Source organism: Paramisgurnus dabryanus, chromosome 4, assembly GCF_030506205.2.
Source record: "Paramisgurnus dabryanus chromosome 4, PD_genome_1.1, whole genome shotgun sequence".
NCBI classification, from domain to species: Eukaryota; Metazoa; Chordata; class Actinopteri; order Cypriniformes; family Cobitidae; genus Paramisgurnus; species Paramisgurnus dabryanus.
Window position 1 is genome coordinate 42522051 of NC_133340.1, and position 16632 is coordinate 42538682.

At 40.3% G+C, this 16632-nt stretch overlaps 1 protein-coding gene across 1 annotated transcript in view; it reads right to left on the reverse strand.

The window, feature by feature from the left end:
- The window catches only part of chrna8 (cholinergic receptor, nicotinic, alpha 8), a 104926-nt gene extending 88761 nt beyond the window's left edge, over positions 1-16165 (reverse strand). The window contains exon 1 of the mRNA XM_065254679.2: positions 16026-16165. Within this exon, the coding sequence (XP_065110751.1) occupies positions 16026-16098 (73 nt within the window). The 5' untranslated portion in view covers positions 16099-16165. The remainder of the gene's footprint in view (positions 1-16025) is intronic.
- Positions 16166-16632: the final 467 nt, after the last annotated feature.

The window sequence follows — 16632 nt, forward strand, 5'->3', positions numbered from 1 at the left end:
ATTTACAGAAGGTTATCTGCAATGTATGAGAGTTCAAGCATGTTTGAAAAAGCCTAGAAGTCAGAATTTACCAAATTCCAACCGTCCTCTCGAAGTCAAACACAAGCTGTCACAGGAGATCACCAGGAGAAAACAGTGATCTATCTCGGCCAATCACCTGTAATCACCAAAGACAGAGATCTTATTACCACTTGTAAATAGGACTTCAGCTTGAGGGAAGATGCAGGACCTGGTGGTTGGTTTGAATATAGTTCAGAAATGTGACATATACTCTTATAATGAAGATACTGAATTTGCTGTGTCTCAGACAAAACATATTCTGGTCACGTTCATGGCACACAAAACAGCCCTCGAGTCACAGCAAACGAAACACAAATCAGCAAGGAAGTTGATAAATAATATAGCCGATGTGTCAAAAGCTAAACAAACAGGAGCTATGGAACACAATATAAAGTATTACATATTTACAAGACTAGAAATTGTATGTGAAACAAGCCTCCTGAACTTTTCCTCACAACTTCCTTTAGCACTAGCATACAGTAACTATCGGGGACATTCCTGTGGGGTGGTCATGAGGTCAGCAAACCTACAGAGAGTTTGAAGCTGACGGTAATGGTGTGGTTATTTAACTTCATGCAAATGCTGTAACCTAATAAGAGAAAGGAACTCAATGGGAGCTTTCTCTGTGACAGTGACTCGAAGGGTGAAATAATGCAAAGGGAGAACAGAAACGTGGAAAGACGAGGAGAAGGATTTTAACATAGAGATCGAATAAAAGTAGAGATTTTTTTAAACCGATACCGATATGCTGAACCGATTTTTATTTACTGTTGTACTGCTGTTTTTGACACAATTACAACAACACTACTGATCTGAACAAACCCATATAATAAATATAGCTGCAAGCCAAAAAAGGCACAGAAGAAAGTAAAGTTGAGTTCGGATGAGCGGTTTAAAGAACCTAGGAAAATCTCTTGATTTCAGACAAAATATTATAACAGTTATCAGCAAAAAAGCTGTGTTCTCATTCAGTGAAATCTCTCCCTCTCTTCTTGAAGAGCATTGACAACTAGAACACTAAAGGAAACGTGAGTGGTGCTTGCAGTGGCAATACTCAGCTCACAAAATGTTACAGTGGTGTTAATGAGTCAAAAGAGCCCACCCTGTGTCTTTATCCTATTCTGATGCAGAGAAATAGCTCTTGCAAAAACAGTTCATAAGGTATTCTCATTGGTTGCTAGGGAGTGAATTGGTATGAACCAATGTAAAAATACTCCAAACCATTAAAGGATTAATTCATGATGACTCAAGGTTTTAGTTGTACTGTAACAGTAATGTTAGGCAAAAATACCATATTTCTATCTCAAAACCACTAGGTGGCGCAATGACAAAATTGTGCATCTAGTTAGTTTTTGACTATACACTTTAGTTTAGTTTAGTTGTATGACCATAAGTTTGCTTGATTTCAAAGGTTTTGTTCAATTATAAGGCCAACTAGTGATGCAAGCATACTTTTTTTGTGTAGGCTCAGACTGTGGTCGTCAGGGGCGCCGCTAGCAATTTTGGGCCCTATGAAAGAATAGGGGGTCAGGCCCCCACCATACCCATTTCGCACCAAACATACAATCCAACCTACTGTAGCTATTCAAAATCTTTGTCTGTAATTTAATAATACAGAACTATTTATTTTGCTATTGTTATGACCACAATTATCAGTATTTATAGACACCTACAATGACTGAAACTAAGATAATTTATTGTGCAATGTAAATTTAATTGAAAAATACAGTACATTAATCGAATATTCAGAGAAAATGCAACGTTCTTAAAGATTAAAGATAAATGTGACCATGCCTGTGAAAACCCAGCTGAAGTATTTCTTTGTGGTTTACTGTTTTCCACATAAATTCATCCTACATAATGTAAAGAACATTTTGTGAAAATATAAACTTGATATCTTTAATATTGACTGAGTAATGTCATGTCAGCGATTGAAATCAAAGTGAAATTAATGCTTGAAATTAAACTGTGATGTTTTTATTTCACAATAAGATTTGAGACTTTAGTCTGATTTTCACAGGCAGTCTCAGTGACATACTGTATACTTGAGCTGTTACACACACCAATAACATTGTAACATTTAAAAATGGCGAACAACAACAATGCATCTTTTCTATACAGTTACCTTATGCCTCAAATAAGACTGGGTCAAAAATGCTTGACCAAAGCCTGTATTATAATTATTAGCATTATTTATAAGGTAAAGAACAAGCTTCACACACCAGCAGCTTCAGTAAAGCAAAAATAACGACAGATCATTGAAACTGTGAACTTGAGAAAACAGCTATACTCGTAAATGACTCTTCAGACTGTTTTTTATCAACGGGACTCTAAAATGAAATGAATGACAACTATAGCAGATTACAACATAGATTTCCATTGATTTCTTAACCCTGTTGCAAGTTGAGAAGCTTTAATATACATAATTTGACTAGTTTAGCCTTAGTTGCATTTCAGTTTTATCACAACCAACTCGATTCACGACTGCATAAAAATACTTCCTTGGCATATTGCGTTACAAAACATTGAAGTGTGTAACCGATCGCATTTCTAGTTTATGTTAATTAGATTATATGGGCTATGTTAATTAAAACAGCTTATAAGGGCTGACTTCGCGTTAGAATCATAACATAAAACAGAGAACGTAAATCGCCTTGTGCTTTTTTAAACTGAGGTGAACAGAGCGAACTTTACAGTGGAAAGAAAACTACATTGTATTGCTCCAGCGTCACATTGTGTAAACTGCATTTATAGTAAGGAAGCGCACATATGCAGATATCATAGGAAATAGCAGTAAATACACACACCTTGTTCTCTTCTGAAGTTCACGCGCACTGGAGACCGTGGATTAAAGACGGCGCTAAAACGCAGAGTAAAGACGGGGCGGAGCTAAGAGGGCTCAGCTTAAGGGGGTTGCGTTTGCGGCACAGTCCTTGGCTGGGGCCCTCAAAAGTTCATGGGCCCTTAGAATCGTCCTAACTTTTCCCCCCCTTACGGCGCCCCTGGTGGTCGTACATCAATGAATTAAATATGGTGAAAAAATCTCTTTTCATTGCGGAGTTATAAAACATAAAATTTGGAGGTAATTTTTCGTTTTTTGCAATTTTCGGCCATTTCTGATAGAAATTTTAATATAACACCAATAGAGTTTTTTGTTCAGAAGGTAATATAATGTTCTTCCTAGGGTGTTTTCGAGTCGATTGGAATAACGCTCGCGGAGATATTTGCGTGTGTTTGTTAAGTACTTTTTTTGATGCAGGGTTAACCATAAGGCGAAGTCTGGCATATTTGGTATCGTTGGACTCGGCAACTATTCACGACAAAAAAAATCAAGTGCCATGGAAATTTGTTGATCGCAACCAAAGTTATAAGCATGTACATAATTCGTCTGACCACTAGGTGGCGCTGTGACAAAACTCTGCATGCCCCCTCACATCCTGACTGGCATCACAACTACCAAGTGTCGCGTCAATAGACATAAGATTGGCGAAGATACATACTAAAACCTGTTTTTTTGCGCTCTACGTTAAATTTGTTGACGCGATATACGACAACGGATTGGTTTATCGAAATTCTTTTAATAACTTTTTGCTGTGAGTGTCTCTAGATGGTACATAGCAATTTTCGTGGCAATCGGGGAAAAGTTCTAAGACGAGTTCGCAAAAGTAAATTTTACGAATAATTCAAAATTGCGGAAAAAATTTCATGACAGAAAATGACGTCATAGGGCGCAATAAAATCGTCTTGAGCCAAGGAATCAGCGAAAAAAGAATTTTGTGTTTAGGACTTACGGGTCAGAAGTTATAAGCAAAACAAGTGCAACTTTGGACTGTTGGTGGCGCTAGCTGGTTTGAGATAGAGACTCCAAATTTGCTGTGGAGACTTTTTGGGCAGTTCTTTAAAAGCGTGCCAAATTTCATAACTTTCCTATGTACTAGGTTTGCCGCGATAGTCGGTGAAACGGTGATAACCGGTGCTTCAGCCTCTCACCGGTTAGATCACTTGCCCACCGCGACACCGTCTTTCACCGTCGTTTTGATATTTTCGTGTAATTAAATCATTTGTTTTGTTAGAGAGACCAAACAAACTAACAACTGAATGTGTCTGCTGCCTGAATTCAGCGGAGCTGAACGCGCGTCACGTCACAGAGCAGCAGGTGTCAGGTTTCATTTATTTCTGTCAGTGTGCGAGGCGAGCTGACCGACCAGACGATGGCAGACGCCGCGTGCTTACTCGTTTTTGTTATAATGTACATATATGATGTTTAATATAAGCGAGATCATTTTGTTGTTGTGTTTTTCATCAAGAAAAATAATAAACTCATCATTCAAGCAGCGCTTTATAGAAAAGTAGCCGGTTGCTCTGCTTGGGACTGGCAGGTTCTGTGAGAATTACCTGCGCACATTGACTCTAATTAAACCAGCTGTTACACTCGCATTGCACGCAAACTCATACGCGATTTAACGCAGCGTACGCAAGCACTGCATTCAAACAGTTGCATAATTCAAAAGTGAAAGTAAAATGTGCACGTCTGCATGTGCACTTATAAGCCCCTCCCACCCGGTGATACCGGGATCACCGGGTCTGTGACGCGCCGATTAACCGGTGGGAAAATTAAATAGGGATCTATAATACATTGTCAGGAAAGTAACAAAAAAACTGCTTATATGTCATTGAATTTCTTAACTGGTATTTTATGTCAGAATAATTAATTTTTCTGTTGTTATATCTTATGAAATGGCAGTTGACAAAAAGCTGCAACAGCTCGCAGAGGTAATAAATAATGAATGAATATTTACAGACATTTATTTAAATGTTTTTAGCAAAATAATGCTTATTTGGTGAATGTTAATATAACTTAAGGTAAATCTTGTTAAAAGTTAGCTACATGTGGTGGCTGTGCTTCAGCCTTCAACCCGGTAAGTGAACAGCAAAATGAACGAGATTTTACGAGGCTACTAATAAGTAGGGCTGGGTATCGATTCAGATTTTCCAGATCGATTCGATTTCGATTCACAAGCTACCAATCGATTCGATTTCGATTCTCGATTCAATTTTTAAATTCTGGTTCTCGGACCGGTTTTTATACTCTATTCAACTCAATGAATCGCTTAGGTTACTTACGTAACCCCGGTTCCCTGAAATAACGGGAACGAAGCATTGCGTCAGTTAGCTGACGCTATGGGGGAAACTCCTGTTTACTCCGTGACTGAAACCTATTGGTTAACGTCTGTACAAAGTACAGACCAATGACGTTTGAACCCGCGCGCGGGATGTGCACGCCCTTATATAAGCGCGGTTCAATCGTCAGGAGCTCATTATTATTCGACTGAAGTGCGCAGCCGAATAACACTCGCTGCGTAGGCGTTTGTAGCACGGCAAGAGACGCAATGCTTCGTTCCCGTTATTTCAGGGAACCGGGGTTACGTAAGTAACCTAAGCGTTCCCTTTCAATACGGTCCACTTCGCATTGCGTCAGTTAGCTGACGCTATGGGGGAACGTAATCCCATCACGCCGTGCATACACAACGTACTGAAGTGCCTTACCGGAGAGACACTGCGTGTGGCCCTATACCCGGCATATTCACAGCTTTAAAGCAAATGTGTAAGCACCATATAAATTGTTGACTCGCACACGGTGGGGTTTTAAACGCACCGAGGGGCACATAACATAGCACAAGACGGCGAGGTACCGAGCACGCCGCGGCTGTGCGAGATAAGTAAATTCAGAGTCACGTTGGTGAGCTCGCTGAGCGCACCGTGGTGTACACATAAAACGCATGAGCGTGCATGATTGAGCCAAGAGAACCTGCGCTCGTAGGGCAGGGACGTCTAAGCTGTACAATCTGACAACGTAGACGGCGCACCGTGAATGCGTATAGATAAATCAGTGCACAGAACGCGCCGTGAATGTGTATAGATATGATTGATGAACGTAACGGTGGGCACCCAACGCACCGTGAACGTACACAGATGAACAACAATGTATGTGTCACAAAGCATAACACAGCTGTGTATACAGGTGAGCTTTTCCAAGCGCATCTTATTGTATACCAAAATGTTATAGCGTGTACATGTGAGCTTCTCTAAGCGCACGGTGGACGCATATAATTAAAAACCATATCGTGCATACAGGTGAGCTAATGGGCGCACCTTTAATGCAACAAACCTCAGTAGTGCGCGAAGCAGGGATGTCGAAGCTGTAAACTGACAACGTGGACGGCGGGGACCAGCCGGCCGTGTCACAATTGTCAAATGAGAAACCTCTAAGACCATGCCCATGCTCTAAGACAAGTGAACATAATTGTCACGGGAGGTGATAACGTCAACGATCCATAAATAACCTGTATTGACAGGTGCTCTAGTGAGTGATCTGTGACGCAGATGAACAGCTGATCGTCTGATGTACGTCAGACGTATCTGTCATACAGGACCTTGGACAGTTCCAGAGCGCTGTGCCTCGGGCACCGTCCACATCTGAGAAATGACAGGCTTATGAATAAAGTGAATGGCCAGCCGTAAAAGCATGGTTCGCTGTTACCGCCGCCGTCCGCATCTGAGAGATGACAGGCTTGTGAATTAAATGAATGGTCGGTCGTAAAAGCTTGGTTCGCTGTTATCACGGCCACATAGATATAGGTAGGGGAGAGAGCCGCCGTGCCTCTGTAGTGAGGAGAAAAGTGTTCCATCCATGATTCGCGGGGGGTATAGACTTTCAATGTCACTAGACAGAATGGATCAGACTTTGCATAAGGACGCCTCGTGAAAGGGGTCCTAGCTAGCAGCTTGTGTCAATGTGTCATAAGGCACGTAATGTAGGTCGTGTCCCACGGATGCCATCTCCGCACGCCCATCGTAATGGGTTAATATTTGAATCTTGGAAGTTTAAGCATGAGATGCGTATCACTCTGATTGAACATAGCTTATAAAGCGATGCAATGAGTTTATAAAGTCAGCTTGTTCAGGGGGCGAGATCTCAGTCTGGTTCGGTAAATAATGAAACCACCGTAGATTGCCCGACCGCATTATCACAATAACACGGTCGAGAGTGCTGCAGTGCTAAATCATCCCCTTAATGTACCGTATTCACAGTACAAGGTGATTTATATGAGACAAACGGCGTTCCACGCGCCGAAGGCTGATTGCCGTCGTAAAGCGTGTTCAACCCACAGCAGATGCTGGGCTAGCTCGTAATGACAGCGCTTCATGCAGCCGTGCGTAACTTAAGCAAGCTTCCCGGCCGTCAGCTCGGGGCGGGACCTTTGCTTAGTCAAACTGAAGTGGACTTATGAACAGAATGCCACGATATTCAGCTTTCTGAGGCTCGTTAGAGGGGTACGTGTGCCCGTCTTAAACGAGATGCCGCGCGCGTCTGACTGTGCGCGCGCTTTGAGCTTTGAAACTTATTGTGGCGGGTAGCTAGCTCACTTGAGGTTGATATTACCCTTAATATCTCCGAGTATTGGAGCGGAGGTGTGAGCGTCTTCGGATCCGCTAATATAAATCAGCTATATGGCCGAAAAACGTCATAAACCGCTTGCCTGTAAGCCTTTGAGTGGCCGTCCGGAGAGGGCGCGATTCAAACGCTTGGAGCCATGCAAAAGTCTGAGGCTGTCCTCTCTCTAGGAAGAGAGAATAGCAGCCGTAAGACCGTGCTCGTTTGCGCCATCAGCATCGTGGCGGAGAAACTGAGGTGGGCTGCGAGCGAATTTGGCAGAAAGGTGTTAGAGACACCGTACAGTCGTGGGGTGTCAATACACAGTGTGGCCAAACCGGGGTTCTTTCGGCAAGCGTCGATAGAATTATGGACAGCGGGCCGTGTGTGCGTATTACTGATTGCTTGTCAGTAAGGCGATAAAGTGTTTAGAGACACCGTACAACCGTGGGTGTCAATACACAGTATAGTAAGCACGGAAATTACTCTTTTTAGAGGAATTCAATACCGTTCGCCACTATAGTGAGGTCGCATAGCTGACAGTATTACACAGTATGTTTGGATAAACAGCACACAGAAAACATTTCAGGGCAGTCCAGCCGAGGCGCGACATAACCCCTTTTCTCCCAGACAGTTTCGTTCTCTGTTGATGCAGCTGTGCTGTGGAGACCAGAGCTCAGCCGTTCAGGTGCACAAGCCTCAGTAGTGACGGTGACCGAACGGCTCACGGAGCAGGGCAGTATGTCTAGGTGGTTTACTGTCAGACTGAACCCATCGAAGAGAAGAAGTCTGCCGTGAGGCCCGCGGTTTTGCCGTTTATTAAAAGGGCAGAAAAACCGGGTATATAAGAATTTACCAATATTCAGCGCACTGATATAGGACGGGACTGAATAAAGGGAGGTATTCGGGCCTCAGTATATTATAAACAAATTCGTTCTGCCTCTGATTCCGTCTAAACCAGAGAGAAATGACCAGGCAGACGAAGAGTGAGCTATCCGAAGTGAGATAGGCTCAGGCCAGTAAAGCTCTATAATAAGTGTTTTAGCGCTCCAATAGAGGCGTGTCTGCCTTATCGAGCAGGCGAATGCGATCGTGCCGCTCCAGGAGGGGAGGGGCATGAAGCTCTCTTATAATGAGTGTTCTTGGTGCTCCAATAGCGGCGAATCCGCCCTATCGAGCAGACGAATGAGATCGCGCCGCTCTAGGAGGGGAGGGGCATGAAGCTCTGTAATCGTTGAACACTGGACAGCTGCATTTAGAGGCAGCGAGCCGTAATACCGCGTGCTAACTAAGCCGTTAAGAGACCTCACCACTGTGAGGAAAGGAGCGAGGGACTCCGCGAGCGTGGAGCACGAGTGGCTGAAGACGCTAGACCTGGACTCTGCTATCTTCGGTTCTCAGCCGGAAAACTGCAGGGGAAGACGCTAGGCCTGGACTCAGCTGCAGGGCTTTTGTCAACGGCGAGGTAAGGCTTCTTCTTTTTCTTCGGAGCAGCGAGAGGTTCGCGCTGAAGGAGAAAATAATGAGCTCCTGCCGATTGAACCGCGCTTATATAAGGACGTGCGCATCCCGCGCGCGGGTTCAAACGTCATTGGTCTGTACTTTGTACAGACGTTAACCAATAGGCTTCAGTCACGGAGTAAACAAGAGTTTCCCCCATAGCGTCAGCTAACTGACGCAATGCGAAGTGAACCGTATTGAAAGGGAAATAGATTTAATACAAATACTATATTAATAAAAAGAACAGTGAACAGCAGTTTACAAGTGGGTAATTAATAAAATCGACGAAGCACCTGAAAAAGCACCTTTGATGGTTTTGATCAGTTTACGTGACATATTTATGTGAGTTTATCTCTATTTCTAAGCCAAGCTGCATACATTGCATATCAGGCATTTATTACATTACAGAACAAGTATACTCAAAGTCTTTTTAATGATGTTGCGTCACTCCGCCATCATATTTACTGTGTACCCTGTTGTTGTTTTTAGTTCCTCTCCACAGATGCTGCGCCAAAATGGCATCCGACACGAATAAATATCGGGTTCATGAGTTTTTGCTTGAGAGCACCCTCTGGCTTTTGGATGTAGTGGAATTCACTGTAATACAATGAGAAGCATAGCAGGCATAAGCGCATGATTTATCGTCCCAGCTCTAATGAGCTTTAGAAAAAAAAGGTATGAGGTAATATGTTTTTAATTGTGAGTTTAGCATTTAGAGATATTGGTCTTTACCTATTCAAGTAGATATGAATTCAAGTCTTGCATGACTGAAATAACTGGCCGGATGAATTACAAAGATGGCCGCCAAGTGGCGTGACTACTGACTTTTACACACACAGATTCACAGCAGAGCACCACAGACAGATGACAGCAATGTGTGTACACCAATTTTAAAGACATTGTGTGTTGTTTTACACTATATCCTTGATGTTTATGAAAAAGGTATTCCCGTATGACCTTGTGAAATGAACACACCCATATTTTTCGCCTTTACCCATTAACCAATAGTAGATTGAATGTGTTTACATCCCGGACAGACCTTTTCGCTCTGCTCAGCTGTAACAAAACTAGAAAAGCGAAATTCTGTCTGATCTGATTTTGTTCGAAATGACGTCACATCAGTTCGTTGTAAAGTATATCTGAAGATGGGTAAGAACAAATCAATTTCGACAGCTAGAAAGAATTTCTCTGTTCTTCAGATACGATCTTCTGTCGGAAAGAATCAGAAGCAGATGTTCATGTGTGTGTGTGTGTTTGCTCATCCACAGTCCAGGCCTTTTATGGGGATTTATGTCTATCTAAGTATGATTATGGCAGCACAAGTTAAGGCTCAAAGCTCAGACTGGAATCAGAAACGCTGTAAATTCTCTGTAATCTTCTGGCAAACTTGCGATGTGAAAAATGACCCATTTTATAACCCTTCTTCTGTACAAATCATTTTATATGGAAGCTTGATCCGGGCTTCCAGCTTTAGAAAAAGCTTCTGTAAGGCTTCTTCTTGACAAGAATTTCTTTGACTCAAACATCAAATCATCCGGCCTAACAATACATCAGGTTTCACCTTGTGTGCACGGGGAGAAAGAGAGAAAAGGAGAAAATCCCTGTGGAATAAATGGGTCAGCTCACTCGGTAGGATTGTGTTATAGTCCAGATTAACGTCTGGCTTTTTAAAGCTGAATGGGTATCACATCGCTCTATCTCTGATGAAAAAAAGATATTGAGTAGGATAAACAAAGCACATTTTTTTCCAAATTGATTCATTCAGTAATGGGGAACGGGGCAAAGGAAAGGTTGGCACTGAGAGACTCTTCTCCTGCAGGTTTCACAAAATTTTCTTTATTCTCATGCTTTCTGTTCTGTAGCGTCTAAATAAAGGCAAATACTGATTGGAATAACAATTTCTTTAATCATCATACAAACTAAAGTACAGTAGATTTCAAAGACCAACTCTACTTCATGCTTATGCTCTAGGCAAGTCAGATGACAGTCCACGGTCTGATAACAGACTTTCTGAATACAAAAATGACAAACACTGGCAAAAATGACCAATCTGATTGACTGGCTCCATGCAATATCTAGTGGGAGTGGTCACACGGTCTGCCTGGAAACCAAATCTCTATATGATGCTGCCATCTGATTTTGAAGATTATATGCTTACTAATAAAAAAATGACAGTCTTTGATAGCTAAGTGTAAAATGTTCCCTCAGTGGAGATTAACTGCCTTGAAATAAATAATTGCAATAAATCATAGCTTTCAGTAATTCATTGTTCTTCAGAATCCTGGTCAAGTTAAAAGTCAAGAATACTGGAATGCTTATCTACATGCACAATTACTTCTCCGCAAATGATTCAGAGTGTTTATTCTCCATTGATCCCAGGAGAGCACACGTTAAACCTTTCTGTTTCACACCAGTGACTGTCAGTTACTGCTTACATTTAGTAAGGCAGTGATGCTTACATAAAGAACAGACACTGAATCTGCACCTTTCTCCGCTACTCTTTTTTGCAATCTGTGTTCCCTCCAAAAATAAGCAGATATGTAAAATTATTCTCCTGAACATCACATTTATTGTAGCTTAATACCAGAATGATATTGTTAGCTCCATCAGGACTTCTTTCAAAATAAGTGGAAAAGTATCAAGTGAAAAAGTATAAAGATACATCGATTCAACTATTTGCACTTTTTTACTATAGTTTAAAGCTGTAATCCATAACATTTAATTCGGTTAGAAATTAATCTTCTTAAAACTTCTCACGTACTTTAACTGTCTCCCTGTATGATATGTTTTTGCTCACAAAATCAATATACCGTACGTATACTGCATTATTGGATTCCTTTCAAAGTATCTTTGGGTAAAAGCATGTGGTAGATGAATGTAAATGTTTTGAATGCATTATGTATAAGGAGTCTGTTTCAAGGTTAAATGCAGGAGTAAAGACTGTCACATGTCACACTGAGATAGATAATGTAAACAGAACCTCTCATAACCATGAGCAGTTGCGCAGGGTGATGGTGATCACTATCACACTTCAGTTTGTATGCTATGTAAGGGTGTTTTTAAAAGACTTGATGTCGCAAGCTTTAAAAAAATCCAGCAACTAACCCCTTGCCTGTTACAATTAACCCCACCTATGTGGTAAGTTACATTTGCACTTCTATCACGTAAGGTGTAATTCTCCAAGAATGGTAACTACTAGAAACAAACTTGGACATTTGTAGCAGAGATGTGTGTGATGCTTGTGGAAAAATATAATTAATCAAACTCAAATATTTTTTGGGGGGACATTCCATGAAAATCCGACTTTTCCATGTTTAAGTGCTATAATCGGGTCCCCAGTGCTTCTACCAACCCAGAAAACATGAAAAATAGCAACCCTGTAACTTTGTTTTGGTAAGGCTCTCTCTGCAAGCATGTGAATATATAGGTCATTCGGATTTCGCTCCCCCCATGACGTAGGTAGGAGATCTTATTATAATGATACCGCCCCTTCAACTGCGCTATCCAACCATGAACGGCCAAAAACACGGATGGTAGGCAACAGTTTACTTCCTGGGCCGGATGATGTGGACATGACGGTCATTATCATAGTTTCACCTGCTTCTGAAATACAGCCTGTAAGTAGTCTATGTTTAAATTTTTAAAGAATTTACTACTGACTAAACCATGACTTAAACAAAAGGTTTGTGCAGTGCAGAGTAGCGCTTGTTGTTTGTTATTTCTACGATCACAAAGACATGGTTTTAATGTTTTAGTAATCCTTACTGTAACGTACTAATATAGTACGTTTGGCTCAAGCCGCATTGGCAAAGTTGATCGATCAGTTTGGTCGTGTGCATTTTCTGGATCAGATTTGGTTCGTATTGATAAGGTAGTAAAGACGATATTAACTCCTATCAGCATTGCATTGTGAGCTAATCTTCAAAACATGGTAAGGAGCGTCACATTTCCGGCTGACGTCAGAGATATTCAGGCCAATCACAACGTACTGGTAAGCTGGCCAATCAATCGATGAGCTGTGTAACAAATCAGAGCATTTGAGGAAGGCAGGGATATCTGGAGCAAAAAAAAAATATGTACGGTATGTGGAAAATAATGTGTTTTTTTGAAACATAAACCATGCAAACACATTGTATTACACCAAATACACAAAATAAGGTTTTTGTAGCAAAATGAAATTGATTCTTTGCTTGTTCAAAGAAAGCCGTTTGTTTATGTTGTTACTGCTGAAACCATCTATAAGACAAATATTTATTAAATATTGGTGTATTTTATTTTATTTGCTCTTGCCACAATTTTAAGAAACCAATAACCCAGTAGAAAATGTTATTGCTCAGAAGTTGCACTTTCAAAGCTCTGGATTTTTATTAGTTGTGTTCTCAGTTGTCTCAGATATTTGTTTTAAAATTGCCTAAAAGAAATAGAACTACTACTACAGAAAAGGTTGATGGGAATTTCTGGTTCCTAGTATGCTATGAATGAGGATTTTATTTTATTGTTTTATTCTGAAAAGACAAAGACTATTTAATGTTTAATGTTCATTTAACTTTAAACAAACTGTAGCCAGAAAATAACATAAATTTATATCTACAGTAAGCAACTGTCAAACAGCTGCATAACTACAGCAATTTTGTTTACAGTGAAAATAAACACGTTTATTTTTTCCAATTATTTAAATTAATTGCAATACCCTTCACCACAATTTTAAAGAATTTTGTTCCATCTTTGTTGCAACAGTTTTGGAAAGGACTTTTTCTAAGCTGAAACTGCTGTGCCCTTGTGTACAAATCATTGGTGAGTTTGAGGGCTGAGTGTTTGGCTCAGAGCCCTGCAAGTCATACTGTAACAAAAGTGTTCAGCTGGGTTCAGGTCCCGGCTTTATGCAGACCAGTCAAGTTCTTCAACACCAGACTCAATCAATCATTTCTTTTTGAACCTTGCTTTGTATATGGAGCATTGTCATGTTGGAATAAAAAACTTTTGCTCCATAATTAGAATATCATTATAGCATTAAGATTTGCAGTTACTGAAATGACTAAAGTAGTCTAATCTAATATCTAAAACACAGAGGACTTAAACAAAAGTTTTTCTTGCGCTTCACTTAATATAATTTCTGTCTAGACAAAGCAAAAGAGATATTAATGAGATCTCCTCATTTGTATTATTTCTTTCTAATGGAAACCCACTTGACCTGAAGGAGGTTGTAGACATCATGCAAAACAGAGAACACACATGCTTTGTTGTACAATCAGTGTAACACAGTCGGATTGTTGAGACAATAGATGTCTTTACCACCATAACACCCTATTTATACAGATACATGAAAACATGCTCTCCGAAATATCTTAAAGATAACAAAACAGACAAAAAGAGAATAACTCACCCCCAATGTGAAAATACATGTGCAATCATAATTTTTTGTTTTTGAACAAATAAATACAGAGAACATCTCATGAGTCACATCAGAAAGAATGATCATCAGGACATATCACCATGCCCAGCAGTTTATTCAGCTCAGTGAACACAGTCTGAAATCACTAGATCTTGACCAAACTCAGTGGACTTAATGGTTTGAATGACAGACCCAAAATGTATTTTCCCTGCATGCTACTGTGGTACATGCAAAACACATGGTAGCCCTCAACACTTTACTCCGCAAAAGACCCAAGGAAACATCTCCAATGAAAAAACAGCAATGCTGCCCATGTAAAATAAATGAAGGACAATAGTGATAAACAATAACCTGTAAAATCAGCATTACAATGGTTTTCAACAGATCCGACTAAAAGTGCACACACCAAAGTCATTGTACTGAAAATCCTTTATGGCAAAGGCGTGTGTTCACCTCTGTAAAGAGTTTAGGGCAGTGGTTCTCAAACCGGTTTTTATAAAGTAAGTTGATTTAGCATAAATTTTGTGTAATTAAATCTCAGAAAAATAAGGCTAACCAACAGCACTACATTTAATAATTTAAATATTTATGATTTGTTTAATTCAAATTTTAAGTTTTACAAAGTTTTATGTCATAAACATTCCACCAGCTCACTCAGGTGGAATGAGCTGCCATCTTCAAATAACCTTCAAGAAAATTAAAATACACCTAATCCACATTCACTAAGTTGACTCACCCCTAACTTTCCACTGTTTAACTTTTTTATAAAATGTTTTTCATCTTTTGCTGCCATTAACTCTATTCCTTCATGTAAACATAACTTTGTAGACGATTTTTATTTATTGGCTCATAAGACATGATGTTGAATGCTACATAATTTGTAAGTCACTTTGGATGAAATGAACGTCTGCTTAATGAACTTAATTGGTCAGACGTTAAAAGCGGCAGTGTCCAGAACAATATCTAGGAGGTCTAAGTATGGCTTGGCGGGCAATAAAAGCGAATTCAAAAAGGCCAGGTGTCTGTTTTCATGTTTTTTTTTAATAATGTTTTCATGTGTCGCGTATCTGGCATCACTAAATTAAAGCGTCCTTCTGAATTAAGCGGTCTTGACATGTTATTATTTCGAGGAGCGATACCAATTAACGCTAACAGGTAGCAGTGGTTGAATATCATTCATAACAGAAATAATTACTGAAAGTATTGAAATGAAGTCGAGCATGTACACTTGATGCACGCGCGCCCTCACGTACACCTGCAGTGAGTTAACTAATAATGACAGAGCGCGAAATGTTTCAAAGCTTTTCATTCACGTTGTCTATTCTCACATTACATCGTATGAATGTACAGATTTAAATGTCCGCTGCATCTTATCAGTGTGTGCTCGTGCGTTAGCCCGTGACAGATGTTTTAAGAGGTCGTGATGCGCACGGCAAATCGCACAAACTCTAAGACTAACACACACAGAAACATTTATGCTTTTAATGCTATGAAATGCTCTCTTAATTTAGTTAGTTTAACTCAGTATTTAAGACACACGTTCTAGAGTAAATATGCAATCAACGCAACACAGAAGTGACTCGGTGTCAGTTTAACGATGACAAATGTGAGTAGCTAAAAAAAGAAAAGCAGACTTACATTTAATACAAAACGACGCCCATACAAAAATTCCAAGGTATAGAATTCCACAGTGTTTCTGACTCTGCATCATTCCTGTGCTGGAAAACGGATCCTGATGGAAGCCCACTAAACTTTAGTCTGTCAGCATCCGAGCTATGAGCTTTGGTAACTCTCTCTCTCTCTCTCTCTCTCTCTCTCTCTCTCTCTCTCTCTCTCTCTCAACGCGCGCGCACTCTATTTAGGGCCCGAGCACCGAGGTGCGAAGACCCTATTGTTCTTCAAGGAGTTATTATTATACAACATTATCTCTCCTTTACCTTTGCATTTTTAAGTACTATGATTTGGTCCCCAGTGCTTCTTTCAATATAGAAAATGTGAAAATGAACAACCCAGTAACTTTGTTTTGGTAAACCATTCTCTGCAAGCATGTGAAAAAATAGGTCATTTAAATTTTGCTCCCCTTGTGATGTCAGAAGGGGATAATACCACCCCTTAACCAGCTGTATCCAGCCACGGCACTGCCATTTAAATAAATTATCTATATGGTATTTTAAGCTAGAACTTCACATATGTACTTCGGGGACACCAAAGATTTATTTTACATCTTAAAGTCTTGTGAAATGTC